The 21390-nt window shown below is 47.4% G+C and overlaps 2 protein-coding genes across 3 annotated transcripts in view; one reads left to right on the top strand and one right to left on the bottom strand.

Annotated features, from left to right (window-relative positions):
- Positions 1–85: 85 nt before the first annotated feature.
- Positions 86–13484, top strand: KCTD10 (potassium channel tetramerization domain containing 10). 2 transcript variants are annotated; one of them, XM_076353097.1, is made up of 7 exons: positions 86–145; positions 1735–1948; positions 6520–6689; positions 7527–7613; positions 8311–8363; positions 9102–9297; positions 9900–13484. In XM_076353097.1, exons 1-7 carry the CDS (start codon positions 143–145, stop codon positions 10116–10118), a joined length of 942 nt encoding a protein of 313 aa, XP_076209212.1. In that variant the 5' UTR covers positions 86–142; the 3' UTR covers positions 10119–13484. The 2 variants fall into 2 exon arrangements, with proteins under 2 accessions (XP_076209212.1, XP_076209211.1); XM_076353096.1 differs by having other exon boundaries at positions 7524–7613.
- A 1377-nt stretch (positions 13485–14861) lies between these two features.
- Positions 14862–21390, bottom strand: part of MYO1H (myosin IH) — a 35031-nt gene continuing 28502 nt past the window's right edge. The window contains exons 25-32 of the mRNA XM_076353089.1: positions 20423–20506; positions 19897–19990; positions 18965–19020; positions 18291–18426; positions 17664–17731; positions 17165–17262; positions 16067–16166; positions 14862–15130 (exon numbers count right to left, since the gene is read on the bottom strand). Of these exons, the coding sequence (XP_076209204.1) occupies positions 15107–15130; positions 16067–16166; positions 17165–17262; positions 17664–17731; positions 18291–18426; positions 18965–19020; positions 19897–19990; positions 20423–20506 (660 nt within the window). The 3' untranslated portion in view covers positions 14862–15106. The remainder of the gene's footprint in view (positions 15131–16066; positions 16167–17164; positions 17263–17663; positions 17732–18290; positions 18427–18964; positions 19021–19896; positions 19991–20422; positions 20507–21390) is intronic.

Raw genomic sequence — 21390 nt, 5'->3', positions numbered from 1 at the left:
ACCGACCGGGGAGGCCGAGAGGAACATCGGAAGGGTTTGGTGGCGCACCCGGGCCGTGGCCGGAAGTGACGCCCAGGGGCGGAAGTCCCCCCCGCCCCGGCGCTCCCGCTCGCTCGGTCTGTGGGGCTGCGCTGCGCCGTTCATGGTGAGGCGGCGCGGGGGGGCCGGGGGGGCTCTGGGCCGCGGGGGTGGGGGGCTGGGGGTGGGGGTAGGCTGGTCGGCTGAGGTCGGGGTGCGCGGGTGGGGTGAGGATGGCGCGGGTGGCGCAGGATTTGGGGATCCGGCCCCCAGGGTGGGGTGCACGGGGAGTGGGGGCGGTGCGGGGTTTGGGTGTTTTCGGTCCCCAGGGGCGGGGTGCTGGGAAGGGGGGCAGGTTGCGGGGTGTGGGGGTGGTCCAGCCCCCGAGATTGAGGTGCTTAGAGAGCGGGGAGCAGGGAGAGGAGTCCGGCTCCCAAAAGGTGGGGTGCCCGCGGTCTGGTTTTCATGTGTGCGGGGAGGGTCCGGTCCTCCCAGGCTGGCCCTTGGCCACGGGCTGGCATGGTTTGGGGAGGGCAGGCCTGAGGGGGCCCGGGGGGGCAGCCCCGCGGCTCTGTGCCTTGCGAGTGGCAGGGTGCTGGGCTGCGGCCCGGTGCGCTGGGTCGTGCCGCAACGCGGGATCGCGCTCTGGGAGCCCGGGCACGGTTCCTGGCCAAGAGGTGGGGGCGTTCAGCTGCTGGGGGGAGCCTGAGCGTGGGGCTGCACCCCGTGCCTTTGCACTCCAGAGAGCCCTGGGCAGGCCCCCGTGACAGAGGGAATGGTCCCCTGTGGCCACCTCTAGCCGTCCCCCTTCCTCACCTTGTGAAACGCAATCTGGACACGTAACTACATTTCTGAACTTGCGTTCAGATTTGCCATCTGATAGTTCTGCCTTTCATGACAGCGGAGCAAAAATCATTCAGTACAGTAGTCAGCCAGCGTGCTCTCAGAGTTGTAGGACCTGGGTCTGCCTGAGATGGCGGGGCGTTAATCATCCCATCCTGTCACGTTGTGAGGCAAAACAGTTAACCACAGGGACGCAGCTTGATTAAGGATTTATCGTTAGCGGCTCTCAGAGCATTTGCGGTGCTAAGATAACGTGTTCCTGTTACAGCGTGTGACCTTGTTAGCTGACCGGAGTCCACTTTGGGGACTGTGGGCAGTAGTGGGGGATGTTGGATACCGGGTTCTGGTGTGCTGAGAAATGTGGGAGTGCAGGGAAGAGGGTGGGAAGCTTGTGTGTGCTCTCTGTAGAGCCATGTATGCTTTAAGGAAAAAAAGCCTCAAGAAAGTCCGTGGATAGTCTGCATTTTAACACATACGAATCGTCTGCTCAGGCTCTGTGTATTGGGAATTGCCCAGTTACATACCAGATTATTCACCAAGTAAGAACTTAAGCTTTAGAAGTTGTGAAAGAAATGAACGCAGTTTTTGTGGGAAAGCACTGGCTTTCTCAGTGTAAAATGCTGCTCAGCTTTCACAGCGTTCTTCACTGGCTGAGTTGATTTATGTTCTTTCGCTGGTTTATGTCACTGTCAGCAAGAAGACAAAGTTAAACATCTAAAACATTTGAGAACTTTGCAAAGGGGCAGAGAGGAGCCGAGGCTGATAGTGCCCAGCACATCTATGACTACTTCTGTGTAAAATAACTGATGGTAACACAAAGTTGGGTGTCATGCAGTGGAACTGCAGGTCTAACTGGTAACTCCTTGCTTGCAGGAAGAGATGTCGGGAGAAAGTGTGGTGAGCTCAGCAGTGCCGGCGGCTGCGACTCGTACTACCTCCTTCAAAGGGACTAGTCCGAGCTCCAAGTATGTCAAGCTGAACATTGGCGGTGCCCTCTACTACACCACCATGCAGACCCTGACCAAGCAGGACACCATGCTCAAAGCCATGTTCAGTGGCCGAATGGAAGTCCTCACGGACAGCGAAGGTAAGGGGCTGCTCCCCGCGTCCCTCGCACGGGCTTCCTTCCTCCTCAGGGGCTGGAGAAAAATATTAGAGAACAGAGAGGGACATCTAATCATAGGCCCAGATATTTCTACATTTTATTAGTGTTAAAACTCGTAGCTTATACAAGTGAGAAAAGATGTGGAACAAAAGACACGTATGACTTGGATAGTTGTCTAAACAACAGAAGGGCAGTAAGAAGTCCCAAGGCTCCTGTCAGGCCCAGATAGCACAGGCTATCTTTTTCTTTTGAAATACTAATGCTAAAGCTCTTAAGCATATGGAAAATGGTGGGGATAGTGATTAAGAAGCTATGAGTCAGGACTTGCGTATTTACTTTGAAGCTCAGAAGGCAGTTCCCTCATCTCGTTTCCTTACCTCAAATACAAGTATAAAATTTGCTCTGAAGATTGGGTGGGGGTTATGAGCTAAGAGCTGATTTTTTAAATGAAACTATTTTCTTGGGAGAGTACTGATTGTTGGCTTCACTAAAACAAAAGCAGTTGCAAAATCTTTAGAAAATTTGCTATCGTATTACTGACAGTAAAAGGAGAGAGCCACCAAACGGGGGTCTCCACGTGAAATGTGTCTGGAAAGAAGGAATATGCGGTATGTCAAGCTATAGTCTTCTAAAGGAGCAGCGCTCAAATACTTCACTTCCTTACCAGATACGTTGATTTTCTCTTCTGCTGAGATTCTTTAAAACATTTATGTTTAAATTAATAATATAGCTAAAATGTGTTTGTGATAACTGCAACTGGTAGCATAGTTTTATATCAGCATTCTCACATTGTGGGAGTGTCACAGAGTTTAACTGGAAGCACAGCTTTCTATTTATGTGCTGCCATTTTGCCCATAACTATGCTTATGGACTTGGATACCTTGCCTTTAACAATAGCTCCTGCATCACTGAGCCTAAAGGTTAAAAACACCTTTCTTGTGACTAGTTAATTATTTGAAAATTTTGTTTGAACTTGCTGAAAGCATAGAAAATGTAATACATGGTTAGATGAATTGGACTTAGTTTTGAGTGCTTTAGAATAGTCTACATGTAGAGGTCATGTGGAACAAGTGATGGATTTAGTAAGGCTCTTGTGGTAAGCTTTCTTGAGATAGGAAGAAGTGGATTTGGAGGGAAAAAAATGTAAAAAATACAACCTAATTAGCTGAATATTCCTGTTTTAGCTAGAAGTCCTTACATTTAAGCTGGGGAAAAAACGCTGCATTGTTCCGGGTGTTATACCGTGCCTTTTGCAAGTTTCAGCTGCTGTAAAGGGGTAACATTGGCGCTGCGGTTTGTGGGCTCCGGATCAAAGGGTCTCTGGGCTACCTGTCATGGGTCTGTGCAGGTTGCATAAAAAAGCCAGCCTGTGGGTCAAATTGAAAAAAACCTGTCAAATGGGAACCGGCACCCTTACTGGGCAGACTGGAGGGGTGTTCTAGTGGAAAGGTCGTGAACCAGTTCGTTGAAGACCCTTGCTGCTGAACTACAGGCAACTCCAAAAGTATCCTCCCGTCCCTCCCTAAAGCTGCTCTGTGTGTCACAAAATTTGATAATTCGAGACTTCTCAAGTCCTTCAGTTTGGAAATGGATGGGAAATTCCAAATTAATTCTGGGAGCCCACCCTGGCGTGGTCTCAGCGCTTCCTCCGGGCGTCCTGGGCAGGTACCGCGGGAGGGCTGGTACATCGCGTTCCCAAGGCTCGGAGTCCGTGTAAGTGCAGGTACTTTTTGCTGGAGAGCAGCTGACAGCATTACTGCTAATATGAGGGTAACTGGAGTTTAATCTGCTAAAGTATCATGCTTGAGACATAAAATCGCAAGTTTATTTTGCTGAGAATCCCGCAGCAGTGTCTGTGTGGGATTGTTCCATTTAGCCAGTTTGTGTTTTAATAGGAATTTGATACTTCCTGTGTGTTGTAACTGAGACACTCCCATTGCCGTAGTTCTTGCTTTATCTCCCCTTGCCTGGCGTGATGCTGGAAACTGGGACAATAGCATTAGAGCTGTTGAAGGAAACTCTTTTTATCTGAAAGTCTTCAAAATACTGCTAATTGGTCACACCCAAAATCTGGCACAAAACTAAGTGTTTCTTAGGAGAAGAAGCCAGACTTGTGGAGAAACTGGAAGGAGTAAGGTTTTTAAGCAGTCTGTGGAATGTGTCACACGGGGTCCTCCTCTTTGTTTAGATGCATTCTTCTGACCCCAGCACCATCTCCCCAGCTCTTTCTCAAAGCTTAACAATTACAACATGCTGCTAGTTGGGCTGTAGGAGGACAGACAGGAGTTCTCTGTTGGTGGGTGGCAGATGATTATTTTCGGCTTAGAAATTGTTCATGAACTGTAGCAAATCGGCATATTTTGAAAATTTTATTTTTATGGTAATGAGCTGATAGAAGGATGTGAGTTTTCCAGGTGCATCCATCTGTTTCCAATTTTCTCTTCTGCAGCGTGATTTTTTTCCTCACTCCCCACTGCCGTTAACCAGTTGATCGAGATGCAAGTTTTTCATTCAGCTGCTAGTAAGACTGTCGAGCATCAGGCAGTCTTCAGTGCCAGGCTACTAATTTCATCTGTCAAGGGGCTTAGTCAGAAAATGTAGTCTGGTTTAGTTTGAGTTGTTTGGATGCTGTCCCTGAGACTTCTTGTAAAACAAAAGATTAATTTCCTAAAAGTCTAATGTGTGTACATACAGTTCATGGATTATGTATTCCTACCTCAGTAAATGGATCACAGGACATTTTTGTAACGCTGCTATTAAAAAATAGCTTTAAAAGACTATAGCTGAAACCCACTTCTTAGGCTCTGCACAGCCGTGACTGAGTGGCAGCAGGGTCGCTTTCCTGTGAGTCATCTCGCTTTGGCTGTACGCTTGGCTGTTTGGTTAAAACAGAAGGTTTTTTGAAAGCTGTTTTAGCAGTCACTTGTATTTTGCAATGCTGCTTGAAATATTTTCTCATCCCCCCTCCACATGAAAGTGAGCCAGTTCTGCTTTGGTTTCGCCATCTGTAAACATAACGTTGCAGCAGATTTTTACAGCCTACAGAGGGAATCACAGCAGAGATGATAACAAAGAATTTGGGGGATTCTGCTCTCGGCCTGCCCTTTACCTCCCTACGTGTTGGTGTACTCTAGTAAACTCTGTCAACAGCTGCATTTCTGGAATATGGATGTCCTTGTTTATTACCACGTCTTGTGCTCTTCTCTTTAAAATGGGTGATCTTGCTTTACATACCTCTGCATTGACAAATGGGCTTTTTTCTGCTCTGGTTGGTTAGGTGTACTGTATTCATTAGCCTGGATCAGTCTTCTGTTCTTTGATTTCCCTGTCTCTAGTCCTTCTGCCTCCAGCTTTTTCGTTTGTTATTACAGTCTGTAAAATTACAATTGCGAGCATACATTGTGTTTTATGTAGACAGCAGGGTAACGAGGGAGATGGAAAGCCTGTAGTAAACTGCTGGAGAATGTCTCGGTTTTCCACAGAACAGCATGAAAGGGCTGTGTTCACTTTCCAAATTGAACCAAATGTTCAGACTTTACTAGTAATTCCATTCATGCAGAACATACAGGGTCTGCTTTAACCTACTTTCCTTATTTGTCCAAAATATGACTCCTTCCCCACAAGCGTTTCCTCGCTGCATTCCTGAGCTGCAGCCTGTAAGAGTGGCCATCTGTTCATTTATGGAAACTCGAGCCTCAACGTTGCCTAACAATTCTCAGGGTCCGGCCTGATTCAGGCAACAGACTGGCAACAAGAGGTGAAGCGCAGATCCTTTGATCGCCAGCTAACTGGAAAGCATTTCGGTTGTAGCTCTGTTTTCTTTTCTTCACACCGTTGTCAGTACATGGCAGCGCTGGTGAGCTCCAGGGCAGGGGCTGCACATTACATTCTGCTTACGCATGCTGTCGCGTCATGTCTTTCAGCAGCTTAAGACATCGTGCTAATAACCACTTTGTTCTACCAAATTAATGCACTTTGGGAATATAGAGACTGAAACAGTGTTTGCGTGACGCTGCCAAAGTCTGTGCTGCCTTTCTCTTGCCGACCTTTTTGCACATCTGGAGATGGTGGATCACGGTGGGTCCCCGTGTTGTGTTCAGGTGCAACAACCTTTAGACAGTCACGTCTGGCTGGCTCTAGTAAGCTGTCTGTGAGAAACAACCACACATCTATGTAACAGGGCCCTAAGATAGAAGGCAAGAAGATAATAGAACATGTCAGGGCTTCAGGAGTAGAGGAAGAACAGAGCTGGTTAGTTTGAGAATGAGAAGTATTCATTCTTCTGTTTCAGTTAATCATTTGTCAATAACTGGGGAACTATGAGAAACAAGTGAGCTTCCTACCTTACTCCCACATACTCTGCACTTGAAACGCAGAAGGAGACGATAAATTCCCTGTGTTTTCTGCTCCTCTGCTCACCAGCTCAAGCAAGGAACTGGAGTTAGTCTCTCTTGGCAGGAACCTGCTTGGTACAGCAGTCCCAGGCCAGTGTCAAGGCCTTTTGCCGCGTTTGCCTCTGCTTCTTCTGTACTGTGGTCTTCTTCTGTCCCTAGGCTGGATCCTGATTGACCGCTGTGGAAAGCATTTTGGGACAATACTGAACTACCTGCGTGACGGGGCTGTGCCGCTCCCTGAGAGCCGCAGGGAGATAGAAGAGTTGTTGGCTGAAGCAAAGTACTACCTGGTCCAGGGGCTGGTGGACGAGTGCCAAGCAGCCTTGCAGGTAGGTCGCAGAGCTAGGGAGGAGTCAGGTTACTCTGGCTGCAGTGAGGGGTCAGGAAGAGGAGGCTGCTCTGGGCAGAGCAAGATTTTCTGCTAGTTTCCACCTGGTGCCTTTTTGAGGCTGGGATGAAATTGAAATACTTCGTGTCATTGATCTGCTGGAGTCTGGTCACATCCAGAAAAACGTACCGAGTTGTTCTCAACATTTAGTGCTACCCAGTTACAGTGAGGGATAAACAGTTGCTCAGTTTCCCTCCGCTGGCTGCTGGGAGCACGCAAGGAGCAGCAGCCTGGCTCCTCTGCTGTGTTCTCCACTGCCGTCAGGGTCTTACATGCTGAAATGATCCATCATCAACGCGAGCTCTGTGACAGAAGTTAATACTTCCAGCATCAGCCAGAATGGGGTAGGTCCTTTGGCCAGACCAGAGCAGCTGCTTGTATCCGCAGTAGCCACAGGCTGCTGGGAGTCCCGTTTTGTTCTTTGTTTTCCTCTGGGGTGCTCATCTTAGGTTTGAAGCCACTCTTACTGGTGTCCTATTTGAGTGAAGCCACATTCCAGATCCTGTCATTTGAATAGGTACATAACATTCAGTCCCTGTGTTTGCAGAGTGGTAGAGAGTAGAAATGAACATCTCAGGTGGTCCCAGAGGAATGCTGCCTGGTAGCTGGAGTGCCAGCCTGGTTCAGAGCATGGACCAGAAATGGCCACTCAGTGCGGTGTAAGGACGGATTGCAGACTGAACTCTTCAGCACAGAATATGCAGGACCTTCCCAGTTAACAGGAGCGTGCCCTAAGGCCTATTTACATTCAGCTGCTGTTTGATTCTTGTTTCAGCAGAACAAAGATGCATATGAACCGTTCTGCAAGGTACCAGTCATCACGTCTTCCAAAGAAGAGCAAAAACTTATAGCCACTTCTAACAAGGTAAGAGAGGCCAGTCTGTGCCGTGGCTTGGGAGGGTGCTGGCCTGCTGCCCCGGGCTTCCATGGGACCTTGACCAAGTATTCTTTAGAAAATGGTCTTTAGTTTTCAACAATGGCCTTACCCTAAAATACATGCACTTCAACTGCTGAGCTGCAAAGCACTGAAAATCTACAGCAGACTAAACATTTCTTCTGAATTAAAAGTCAAATGTTGCTCAGGCTGGGCCTGGCCACCTATTTCTCCACATAAGGTATTAAAATAGAGGGCGTAGGCAGTAGCAGGCTGATCGAGCAGATCCTCAGGGCTATTAGATCTTCCATTTATTTGTCCACTCTGGTTATTAACAACAGATGCTTCTTTAGCTAAAGTGAATCAATGACTCCTGCTTCTGGAAGCCTGCTCGCTGTGGCAGGTAGAGGGGAGGGTGCTGGTGATAACGATTAGCTTTGGCAAAAAGGCAGAGAGCGGGTGAGAACGGGTTATGGTCTAGTCACAGACGGGGTCAGAAGGGATTGCAGCCCCATTGCCAGCCCGTGCATGACAGTTTTGCAGCAACAACAACAACAAAATCCCACTGGGCTTGGGCCTGATGGCGTCATATCGTATTGCAGCTTCTGTGCTGTGGGGTCTGGGACTGAGCTGAGATTCCAGCTCTTACTGCACTTCCTGTAACTGATCTGTGGTTTGTTTTTTACAGCCAGCAGTGAAGTTGCTATATAACAGAAGCAACAACAAATATTCCTACACCAGGTAAATGACTTCAGCTGGACTTCTTTGAAGTTTTTCACAGACTAAAATCCATGATAAGCATTTGCTTTTTCTTCACTCAGAACCAATGACAGATTGGTGCTGGCAGGCACTCAATTTTTTCCCAGTTAATTTCAAACTTTTGTCAGAAGGGAGCCTACTGTCATCAATGGAAGGCTAAGCATGTGCTACTTCTGTGCCAGAGGAGTTCCTCTAATACTTAGGTGGAGCTGGCAGAGACTCCTGGCCAGCTGCTGGCCTGCGTTCCCCATGGGCTACAGCACATCAGTTGAATACAGGAAGCCTCCCATGGTGCAGTGGTCTCAATAAGTGGCAAAACCATCAAGTCTGGGACCTTGTCCCCCTTTCCTTATGTCTGTGTATGTTTCATGATACAACGCTGCTTCCATCCAGTTGGTGCTGAGCTTGAGCTTAGGAATGGTTTCATTTGGGTGATAGAATTTTGTACACAAATGAAATGGCCTTGGACAGTATTATTCACAGTACTGTTGATGTCGTATTACTGCTTCTTCAGCAGCAGGTTTTCTTGCTTGTACTAGTCAAATGAGTTATCCACTGCAGTCCTGGATACCGACTGTAACGCTACCTTGGTAGAGACACAGTAAGTCAAAGGAAACTGGGCGTATGGGCCTGTAAATGCTCACTGCCTGCACCCCCTTCCATTCTGTGTGCTGTCTTAATTACCCTAACGTGACTGCTGCCTTCCTTCATCTCTCACAGCAACTCTGATGACAACATGCTGAAGAACATTGAGCTATTCGATAAGCTGTCCTTGAGGTTTAATGGGAGAGTGCTCTTTATAAAAGATGTGATTGGAGATGAGATCTGCTGCTGGTCTTTTTACGGGCAGGGGCGGAAGATTGCCGAAGTCTGTTGCACTTCCATTGTTTATGCTACTGAGAAAAAACAGACAAAGGTACGAATAAATCCCTGAATGCTTCCAGCAACAGGCCCAGCTGCTGTCAGACTGGCATCCTGACATCTGTTCCATTTTGAACACTCCTTTCATTGTTTAGCGTCTCTATAGAATAATCAATGCCATTCAAAGTGGGAGCAGCACAGCGGAGCTCATCCTGTGGGTTCGTTAGGGCGGGGACTGCTTGGCTGTTTCACTTAACACAGGGCAATTGTGATACGCCATAATGCAAGCTCAGTCCAGTTCTTTATCTTTAGACAAACTTGCGCATTTAACCAAGTTTGGTTTACATCCCTATGTAAAGAGAGATCCTGCTGAGCCATGGTATGCCTTCCCCGTGCCTTCTTACCTTTCCCAGGAGAAATCTGTCTGAGTCTGCCCTGCGGGCAGGCCAGTTCTGAAAAAAACCCTGGTTGCTGGGTCTCAAAAGCTGAAAGCAAATAATGAAACAGAAACGATTGTGCTAGAGAGGATTTCTGTGGCTCGAGTGCAATTATGAAATTTTAAAAGCAAGAACTTACCAGGAATTAAAAATGAGGTAACCTGGTGCCTGCAGTGACTGGCAATAGGTGAGAGTGACCTTCTCTTTCTTGGGTGGGTAGGTGGAGTTCCCAGAAGCCCGCATTTACGAGGAGACACTGAACATTCTGCTGTACGAGTCCCAGGATGGGAGGGGACCCGACAATGCGCTCTTGGAAGCCACAGGAGGGGCAGCTGGCCGCTCCCATCACTTAGATGAAGATGAGGAGCGAGAGCGCATTGAACGCGTGCGAAGAATTCATATTAAACGTCCGGATGACAGGGCCCATCTGCATCAGTGAGCCGAGCGACAGCCGCAGACTGCGCAGCTCTGTCTGGAAGGTGCTGCCCTTCGTCTGATGGATTATCTGCAGCAGAGGACCAGGCGGTTTAACTTCTGTTCAGCAAAGTCTGTAAATTACGTTTTGTAACAAACTAGATTATTTGGGGTATTTAAATGCAGTAGTTCTAGGACAAGAATAAATAAGGTTACTGGGCATACGATAGATACTGTAAGGACCTATTGAGCATCTGGAGAAATGCCCTGAATTTGTAGCACTCTTGTCTTTGCTATTTTGTGGCTAGAGAGGAAGAGGGCTGGCTTCCTTTGGCTTTAGTAATTATCCTGCACTTTAAAAACAAAACAAAACAAAAAAACAAACACAAAAAATGGTCAGTCAGCCGTATACCTTCCCTCCAGGCACTCATTGACCCTGTCTCCTAGGCGTTCAGGCGTGGGAGAAATGCAGCGATCTAGACACACCAGAGCTACTGCAGAGCTCCCTTTCTCCCAGGCCTTGTAGGTGATAGGGTTGGTAGCTCAGAAATGCCCCGGCGTGACTCCCAGAGGGACAAATGACACGTGCTGACTAGATTCCTGTAGTGCTGTGGGGGGCAGAGGGAGCCCTCTCGGAGCAGTGCGAGGGAGCAGCGGGAGCTGCTTGGGCTCGGCTTGCCGGGTGGCTGGCTGTGGCTCCCTACAGCCCTCGGGACCTGCTCCCTGAAGGGTTCAGTGGAGTTTCTACAGCACTGAACTGTGGAGACCCGCCCCTGCTTTATCCGTGCGGTTCAAGGGTGGAAGATGTCAAATTCCTCCAAAAGGAAAATCAGGAGCAAATTGTATGTGATTGATTGCTTTTCCTTAGGGTGGCGTTGCTACCAGTTAGCGCTTAGAACTTCTGTCTGACCCCAGGTCTCAGCTGGGGAGTTTATTTCCATCAGATCGCAGGTCAGTAAGCTGTGCTTTCTTTACTGCAGGTAAAGCAGTAGTCATCACAGGTCCAAACACTCCATGCCAGCCTAGCATAGGTAGGAGGCCAGCAGCCGTCGTTCAGTTCTGTAACCGATACAGGAGCATTGTCTTGCTTTGAGCGAGGGCAACGCGAGTACCATGGGGAAGAGGAGTAGGCAGCGGCCCAGAGGCGGTTATTCCTTGTTTGACTTTATCCTGAGCATATTCCAAGTCTTTTCAGAAATGGCAGCTGTGTGTGAAAGGGCAGAGCTAAAATGTTGTGTAGAGAAGACCTACGTAGTCTAGTTTTCTAAGAGTACTTTTCTATTATAAATGAATATGTTATCTACCTCCTTGTCTCTTGTTGCCTATTGTGGAGTCAAGTAACAATTATAGTGGAAGATCATGTATTATTCAATAGGACTGGATGCTAAAGGATAATGAGCAGAGCCACAGCTGTAACGGTTAGTGTAACAAATCCTGAGAGGGAGAGAAACCCAATGTAGGAAGTCTTAAACTTGCAATCAGGCAGCAGAGTACTTTGGCCTATTCTAGATTTTTTTGACCCTTCATCTGGAATATCTAGTGCTGGTCTTAATGGGCAGACATCTCATACAGAGCAGCAGCTCCATGTTCCTGTTCCTCAGTGAGGTGGTTATTTGTTTTTGCCTGACTTCTTGCTGCAAGGATTCCTGCTCCTGGCTCAGGGCTGTTAATGGCATGTTAACATTTTAAAAACCAAAGGTGTTGTCAGCATCACCAGCTACGTTACTCCAATACTTCTATTTCAAATAGCAGTTACATCTCAAACTATGTATAGCTTGTCCGTAGAGGCTAAAATAAAGCATTAAGCGTTTGCTCAGTGGTACAATTTTGGATCATCAAGTAAAGCTAAGAAGATTTCAAAGTTAGGCTGAGGTCATCTTTCTAGGAACCAAAGACTTTTCTAAGTTACAGACAGCTGGTGTCTAACTTCTTGTACCTGTCTCCTCTCCTCTTTCTTCTTCAGCTACTGATTTATAAGAGCTCAACAGTAAACAGGTATGTCAGTTATACCATAGTTCGGCAGCTTCAGCTACGTCCTGACAGTTACGGGCTTCTATTTTAAGCTGTACTTAGACATGTTTGCAACACACTGGGTTTGTAGAAGTCCATAGTGCAGATTGTTGTTGTGAAGGACCCAGTGCCTCTCCCTTCTTACCTTCCACCCTCCCCAGCTTATCACATAAGGAAGGAAGGTCCTCTGAATTGCTCTGTTTCTCCAGCACTGTGTACTTTGACACTTACTGGCACGTTACGGGGCTGTTTATGGGTTTCTGAGCCCATAAGCTGTAACAGATCTACTGCCCTGGAAGGGGTCTAGACTCTGCACTCTATAAAGCCATTCTGTCTAACGCCCATGCCTCAACAGTCCCACTGTGCTCCTGCTGGCCATCAGAGGGTGAAAAGGAAACACCAGCTGATTACTGTAGAATATGCTGATAGTCCTGCAGCAAACCCTACTTGCTTCGTTAACACTAGAGAGCTGGCTCCCTCCTGTGAGATTCCTGTCGTTCTGTGCTGAACTACCTTCTTTCCCCATACAGTGCAGGGGAGACTCCAGCAACCCAGCACTGGCTGCTCAAACAAAATCCAGTTGCATCCTATGGTGCAAGAGCAGGTTCAGCTCCAGGAGATGATACGTGTTGACACCAGTGCTAAGCACCTGACAGATGACATCTATGTGATTAACTTCTCTGTAAATAGATTCTTAACTGGCTTCAGGATTTCCTCTTTTAGGTTTTGCAGACTAAGTTCTTAAAAAACAGGGGATGATTATTTTTAATCTTTGTACAGCAGTTTATATAGCTATTGGTTTAGTAAGTCAGTCACTCCAGGAGAGTTTGAGTAAGTTTCCGTTTTGTTACTGCATTTACGGGCAGGCTCTGCCTTAATACACTCCTGACAACCCTCTGTGTGCTGTAGTTGTGTAGTAAAGATGTACTGCTGTCACATTAGAATGTCCTTTACCTACTGGCCACTTGTCCTTGGTCTGTGGAGAGAGACTTAGTTAATGCCATTGCACAAATGCTCTCAGCTCTTGAGCCTTTTTACTGTAAATGGTTTTGCCTCTACAGCTTTCAGGTGAAGATTGGGGTACAGGGCAGCTGGCCTGGTCAGAAGCAGCTCTTTAGATTATCTAGTGCTACCTCGTACTAATGGGGAGTGCAGACCCGTCTGCTTTGATCCTCCAGCACCCCACAGCAGACACTAATAGTGACAGTACAGCAGAGTAGAGCTGACTAAAGTCTTACTTGTGGAAGTGATTTTGTCCATCAGCATAATGCAGAAAAGCTGGACTGAAGTCTGCAGCTTGTAACACAGTTAGGGCTGCACAGTAGAGGCAAGAGTGACCACCGGCCCCTGGCTTAAAGCTCCCTGACGGGGTGTTTACTCCCTGACGGGGTGTTTACTCCCACCTATACCAGTGGAGCTGTAGCACCAAAGCAGCTGCTCCTGTATTTCCATGAGGCAGGTTTTGGATCCCTGCTGCAGGACATCACCTGGTCAGAGCCTTGTAGAAGGCTCCAAGCTCCAGTCTTGCCTTAGAGCAAAGGGTAGGCAGAACCGAAATTTCAGTCTTAATGGAGTTGTTCCATTTCACGGACAATAGCAGCACATTCATCTGTTCTGTACAATCATTCCCTCCCACTTTATACTTATGCACAAAAAAGCTTAAGCTAGATTTCAGTGTATGGTTGATGTTTGCAATATGTATTTTTTTTTAAATATAACACAATAAATTAGAAGATATTTCATATTTACATGTGAGTCGCTTTATTACTTGTTTGAAGCATGCTGTCCTCATGGTCCATGGAGCTGGAAGGAACTTTCAGAAAGAAATACCAGACATCATCCTCCCCCCGGCTGTTAGTTTTACCTCCTGGCACTGCTCATGGCAGAGGCACCAGCGATCTGGCTCTCGGGACTCTGCAGACCCCAGGATTTAAGGGCAGCAAGTCGAGGGTCTTCAAGCTGTAGTTTCAGCCTAGCCAAAGCAAGCTGGAGCAGGCGCTACACAAAGTTTGCCTCAACATGAGGCAGCAGAGTAAGCGCTATGAACAGAGAGCGGCAGTACAGCTGCAGCTTCCAGGCAGGAGGGAGCAGAGGGAATTCCTGCCTTCCACCCCTCTCCCCTTGAACCTGCCCCAATACACCTCAAGGGAACAGCAGTGCCTACCATGCTCTTGAGTGAGTAGGGTCCAGCTCCATAGGGAGAGATGAAGGTTCTTCAGGAGCAGGAGACCGGTTTCTTCTGAACTGGATTGCATCAAGCCAGCACATCCCTCTTTAAGAGGAGGCATTTTGGTCATCTTTTATGGTTTTGCCTCCACTGCGCCATGCACAGCTGCTGCGCAGGGAGAACCAGACAGTGTTACTCTAAAAGCAAAAGATCTTCCCCCATGTCAGAGTAGACAAGAAAGCAGCTTACTGAGATTTCCAGATGAGCAGCTTCATACGCTGATGCGCCAAATAAAAATATCAGCACCAGCCCTACTGCTACATTTAACCATCTCTTCACATGCCAAAGGACTAGCTGCTGGTTTTAAAGGCTTTGCCAGTCTGCCTGAGAGAAAAGGTGTTTTCAGGCCAGAGGTAGCTTCATTGATCTGCACTTGATGCAGTTCTGGTGAGTCATGACTCAAAGTACAGCTAGAGAAGCCTTTTTGCTTCTATCTTAATCCTTCCTGACTGGTCAGCGCCCTCAGCTCTTACCGAGTGCACAGAGACGGACATTTTACATGTGGAACTGCAACTTTTGGTTTAAACATTTCCCTGTGACTGTGTTACGAGCATCTATGCTCACTGGAATGGTACAGCAACATAATGGAATTTATTTAGCAGAGCTGAATAGTTTTAAGCTATAAAAAAAGAGCCTAAAAGATGCAAGCAAACTCTCAAATCACAGCAGCCCTGTGGCATCAAAGATTCCAGGGGAGATGCGAGTGCTGGTCTCATCCTGCAGGCTCCTTTCCGTTCCTAGCCAAGACAGCGACCAGGAACAGGAACTGCTTCTCATCAAGACTTTGCCTGAGTTGACACCTAGGACAAGAAGAGGAAGGAGTCATTAAATCAAGTACAAATGTTATGTCCTTGAGGTGTCCTGGCTGTGGGAAAAGAGGTTGATGTTGTTTCTGTTTAACAATTGACATGTAGAGACAACTCCCTTCGTCTCGGGACTGCAAGGACAGCTAACCAGTGCCCCGAGGGTATTACACCTCAGCAGGCAATTCTTCCTTGGAGCTGTCCGCTAACAGTACCAAACACGCTAGGCTCACCGGTGAAGCAGCGGAGACCCACATCTTTCCTTGTTCCTCCAGCCACACTTGCCATTGACTGCCTTGCAGCCGTGAGCTGATGGAGGCAGGTTTAGCACACCTCCCTGCCTGACCACGAGCAAGGACAGAAGCAAAGCTCCCCCATTTTCCATAGCTGTATACAGAGCCAGAATTCTTTCTCCCTTCAGCGGCAGTTCTGCCAAGACTGCCACTGGGTCAGACAGAGCCTTCCTTCTCAGATAACCTGCTCGGGTGAAAAGAAATGCTTTCCCTCCGTCCCCCAACCGATTTCAGAAATAACCTGGTTGAAGGAGACAACAAGAGGTGGCAAGCTTCACCTGAGTCCTCATTTTGCAGGTGCACATTGAATTTGGGCTCAGGCTAAATTCTCTAAATGACCAAGCCAGGAGAGAGCCTTGCTCCCTCTCCCCTTGCTAGCTTGAGAGAGCAAGTAGCAGCGATGATTCATGTGCAAGGTGCAACTCCCAACAAAGTGATGACGATCTATTATGCCTTATCTCACGTAGGTAGCTACTGACTAGGTAGTTACATCATGCACCTCTCTGCTCTGTAAGAGGAATCAAGTCCTCCTGAACTCATACAAAGGGCCCTTGCTAGAACTTAGCTGTGCTCTCTACAGGGGTTGAGCATCAAAGGAGAAAGCACAAGTCATATTTCCAGTGCTTAGATGAGGCCTTACCACTGTTAGTTGTCCATTTTTGGCTTTAAAGACCTGAGGCTCCTGCCCAACGGTAAACACCATTGTCCCTTCCTTCCCAGAGCCAATGCGAAACTGAAGACTGCAAATACAGACAGAATTACTCATTAGATGCTTTCCTCGCAATAGGCTTTACTCTAAGCCCCCCTTATTTCTGTTCCCTTGGCAAATCTTGTTAGATTAGAAGATCAGAGCCCTCCAGCTTAGGTAAATTTCCTAAACAATTGCATTATACCACACAAGCCAGAAGGGTTTGATGAATGGAGCATGCTTGCCCGGTCTGGGCATTTGAATTTTCCTGGTGCAATTAAGCACTAGAAGATAAGCAGATCTGACCTGGAGAAAACCACTGAACACACAGAATCTAATTACAATTGAAATGCAAAGGCCAGAGAGAAAAGCTGGAGCAGAAGTACAGGTTTCATATGCCAGTTTCAATTCATGTAGAGATTTGAGAGACAGACTGCATCCACCTGCCATTAGCTTGGTGGCGTGACTGAAAATGTTCCTGTGCTCAGCAATCACATTTCAGGGCCTTCTCAATCTTTTAGGGAGAGGAGCATTTATCCTGAAGTGACCCACAGGCTCAGCCCAGCAGGCTTTCCTCAGAGCTGGTGCTAATGAGATCCGTTGTGAAACCACTAAACCCACAACCTCATGCCCAGGTCACATCAGCAGAAGCCTGAAAAACGTGGTTATAGGTGACTGTACTTTAAAAACGAGTTTGGGTTTTAAGCAGATGGATCATGGGCAGGTCTTAGAGCAGAGCAGCACACCTAGCAAGGTGCAACCACAGCCATCATGGAAGCAAGCCTCATTAGCGTGGGAAATAGGTTGTAATGATTTTTAATATATTTTCTCGTTCCCGTGCATCCCATCTTGTTTCCCCTGTGCCTATGAAAGGAAGCCATGAAAACAACTGTGCTACTGCACGACAGCCCTCTAATCATTTTAGGGCACTGTCTGCTGGGGTGATGTTAATAGTTTTGACTTACGTAGTCCAGGCCTAAAAGTTTTTGAAACAGGTTCTTCCATAAAATACAGCCTGCACAATACTACCCATTCAACTTCCTTCCTTACCTCCCCTGCACAACTTTAACGAGGTTTTGTTTATTGGCCAGCATGCAGAGTTTAGTGATCATCTCAAAGATATGCTCACACTGAAGTATCACATCTCCCTGGAAACAAAAGAGAGGCAGAGTGTCACCTGGCGTCACCCCAGCACATAAGCCACACAGCAGTCATGCATTCAGAGAAACTCCTTCCTAATGCCAGAGGAGCGACTGCTGTGCAGAAGGGACCGATAACTACACAGCAATTAAAAGAGTCGTGTAAAAGTTTGGTTTGTTAAACAGCCTTTCCAGGGACTATTGAGGATTTATAGTGACTTTGGCTCTAAAAAAAGGAAAGTGAAAGCTTTCATGGTGAGACAGCAAGAATGTAAAGGTCTAGCTGATTACAAGAATTACTAAACATCAGTAATTGTGTAATCCCAGTATTTCATAGGAAAGTATTAGAACTGTCAGCTACAAGACCTTACTTCTAACAAGCTCACAGTAGCTACATTTCTGTTTTCTACCTTCTGTTTGTTGTCCTCGGGAACATGAATGACTACAATCCCATCGCTCAGGTTACTGGTGGAAATACCTTCAAAAGAAATCCAAGAATTAGAGGAAAAACTACCAAAGACGGTTCCACGCCACCATTATCATCTTCCCAGTTTTCAAAACACCTTCTGAAGATCACTTTCTCTGTCATGCACTTGTCCATAACACATTTCCAACAGTGGTTATTTAAACATGGTGCATTAGTCGTTTGCTCCATACCTTTCCATGCTACCTTTGTTTTGGTAAGGGAAGAGGGAGAAAGTATATATTCTACCCCTGGACTGTAGTTCAGACAATGGCAGGATTAAAAAAATACCTACGAAGTGGGGTAGGAAAGCTTTTTTTTTAATCTACTCTTTCAGCAGAAAGTGATGTCCTCCTGCATTTAAGTATTTCAGAGAACTGTGTCCTCTTACTCATGATTTATACTTCAAGGAACTGCACACTGACACACAGACCCTTTATCCATCCCCCAGGAAAGTGTTCTCAGGTGGATCATTGCTTCAAATATCTTTGAAAGACCAAGTTTCAGAAGTTCATCTTTCCACCCCCAGGTTCACTGGCAGAAAGGGAAGCCCCACGCTGACCTCCACCATTACCTTTCAGAGTGGCGTAGTCTATTTTCTGCTTGATCTTGGCCATTTCCACCACATACGCTGAGGACTGGGTCAGAACAAGTAGTCGGTCTCGTGCTTTGAACCCGTTCCTGTCATATTTTATCACGGGGGTCACATACTGAAAACAACGAGTTGGTATCAGCATTTCTCACTACCGCAGGGTCCTGTGCTGGAAGCAGTTCAGCAAGGAGCAGCACCGCACTGCAGAGCTGCGGATCCCAGCTCACAACAGCTGCTGCCAACCTCTGCTTATAATCATCTCGTTTTTTTATACTTGGAAATTCAGATGGCAGAATCACGCTTTGAGAAAGACGGTTTACCTGTGCCCTCTATGCCATAACCATGGAAGTGCAGTGCTCACACCTGCACTTCTCCTGCCCATTACAGCCCAAACAGGGTTAACGATGCTTTTTAGGATTTTATTAAAAGTAATCTTAAATTTTTTTTTTTGTCTAGGTGAATTTTGAGACCCGTCTCCAATTTAGAAGCAAGGAAATAGTCGCTACACTGCTATTCAGCAGCCTGCCCTGCCACATAGGCATGGCTGCAAGACAGCCTCAGACATCATGGATCACCCAGTCTGCATGACGAGCCAGCTCCAGGACTCCAACACAGCTGGTTCAAGGGCTGCTGAGCTCCAGCTGTCCTTCCCTTACCTTGATCTTCTCACCTTGGATGAGCTGCAGTACTTTGGGGTTTATATCATTCTCTTCTGAGGAGCAAACCAGAAAGACAAACTGAGTGTAGGCGACAGACAGCCACCACTCCCACCAGCAAGACACCAGAGAGCTGCATTAATTGTCTTCATCCCTTTAGTCCTTGTCCCCTTGGTACACTCCCTTCTAAACTGAGGGTGTTCACTTCCAGCTACTCCTAAACCTGTTTCAGTGATTCTTCCTGCCTGACAAGTAATTCACACTGGGAGTTACTGGCTGTTCTTGGTTCAGGCCCTGGCACAGAAGGACTTCTGCCGAGCACCACCCAGAGCGTTCTTCCTTCTGCACAGTGCTCCAGCTGAAGCTCTCTGGGAGCTTCCAATAACGACCCCAGCATCTCACCTACCCACCACTGCTACCGCACCCTACCCAGTCTCCCAGATCCCTCGCCCTGCCACTGCACTACTGGGGCTTTCTTCTCATGCCTTTTATATGCTTAACACCGACTACATGGATTCCCAAGATTCACATCTCTCCTCCCCAGCAGCTCCAGTCCTTGGGACTGGATCCCCACAGCTGGCGATGCTGCACTGCAACATCCACGCTCACCCTCCCTGCTCTATCCAGAACAGGGAGGGTGGGTCCCGATCCATCCCAGCCCACAGGGAATTTTGCTTGGGTTTGTAGCCATCTGTCCCAAGAGGGATTCCAGGTACCCCCAGCTTGAGAGCAGAGTCTGGCAGATTAATTAGCTTAGTGTCACTAGACATGACAGAGGAAGGGAACTCAAATGGTAGGGCCCAAGCACAGCAGGTGATGCTGCCTCTGTCAGATGGGAATTTCTCTTAGAAACTGAGTCTGTTTTGTCAAACAGAATTTTCCTGAGCAAGGAGCACGTGGCTGAGTCCTTCAGGGGTTTGTTGAGTACTCACTTAGTCGGGTGTCCATGAAAGGCTGGTTTATGCTCTGCAGGTAGCCCTCCTTCTTCCCTCTGAAAACAGCACTTGCTACCACTTTTTGCTGTAACTGTTTTGAGAAGGAACAGCCTTTACCCTCTTAGAGTTTTTCCATCAGTAACATCAGCAGTTATAACGTAGGCATCGTTACTGCACAATATCATCCTTTTACTCATGCAGTATCTACCCAACTCATGCTGCATTTCTTTCAACATCTTTAGGTCATTCCTGTATTACACTAAATAAAGGGGTAGGAGGGGCTGAACAGTCCTACAGATCTTTTCTTATTTATGGATCTATCCTAATTATGGCATTAAAACTGCACTTATAAGATTGAGACCCATGCACCTGCAGGAGCACAGGCTCAGGAACATTTGTTCAGCGGAAGGAGCAGTGGTGTGTCAGAAGGTGCAGTTTGTGTTTCATATGGTTCACAGAGAGCAGATATCACACATGCATGGTGTGTTTTAACTCACACATTTACACTCCACATATTAGTTACCTGCACTTTCTTCTCAGCAGTAAAACCTTGGCAGTATTTCCTTACTAGGTTCCTAATGCAGATTTTCTGTAGCATCTCAGACATCTACATGAAGAGAAAAAAGAAAAAGAAAAAAGTAGTGAAGTTGTGCAAACAACTCCTGCTGCAGTCCTAGCAAATACTTTTAACATTTAGTCACAACTCATTTGAGCTCCCCCAGCCCAGAGACCCACCTACCAAAGAGCTTTGCTACCAGAGAAGGGTTAATGCCCAGCAGCAGCTGATGAACGCAGAACACCAAGCGTCTGAGTCATTGCTAGAGTTACTAAAAGCAGCAAACCCCATCTGTCACCCCCAGACGAGACTGCGGCACCACACACGCAGCATACCATTAGCCTTGCTCTTCACCTTACCTTCTGTCCGAGCTTTCTAATTTACTGGGCCCACCTCACCCACCGAGCACTGGCCACAGCTGGCGCGAGAGTGATGTGCTCTGGTCCCGAGCCAGGCTACGGGCAGGATCAGAGGGGCCATACCAAATGTCAGCAGCTGTTTCTGAATGAGAGTTCTGCTGGTAGCAATTAGAGTTTGTCCGATTCATGCACTGAGGCTGCCTGTCCTGCCAAAGCCCAAACAAGATGAAAGGCTTCAAGTCTACCTGTGCTGCAAGCTTAAAACAAATTGCGGGATTAACTTTGTCTTTAATAGGGTTCATGAGTTCGCTTTTCTGTCAGTGCATCTTCCTTGCTATTCCTTAAAACAAGAGCACCAAGCTACCTCCTTTCCCTTGGGAACTTAAACAGCAGCACCATTCCTCCCACTCCCACGCTCCCCCAAATACAGAGGATCTCAGGGTCTTCCAAAGGCTCTGCCGTCATGCCTGAACAGAGGACAAGCCAGCAGGAGGCCACTGCTCTTTTCCTACATGAAGTGTGCACACCCGTGACCACAGAACAGAAGCCATCTTCACCTCTCCCGAAGCCTGCAGC

The sequence above is a fragment of the Aptenodytes patagonicus genome, chromosome 15 (assembly GCF_965638725.1).
Source record: "Aptenodytes patagonicus chromosome 15, bAptPat1.pri.cur, whole genome shotgun sequence".
NCBI classification, from domain to species: Eukaryota; Metazoa; Chordata; class Aves; order Sphenisciformes; family Spheniscidae; genus Aptenodytes; species Aptenodytes patagonicus.
The sequence above is the reverse complement of the archived record's forward strand: the minus strand, read 5'-3'. Positions and strand labels throughout refer to the sequence as shown.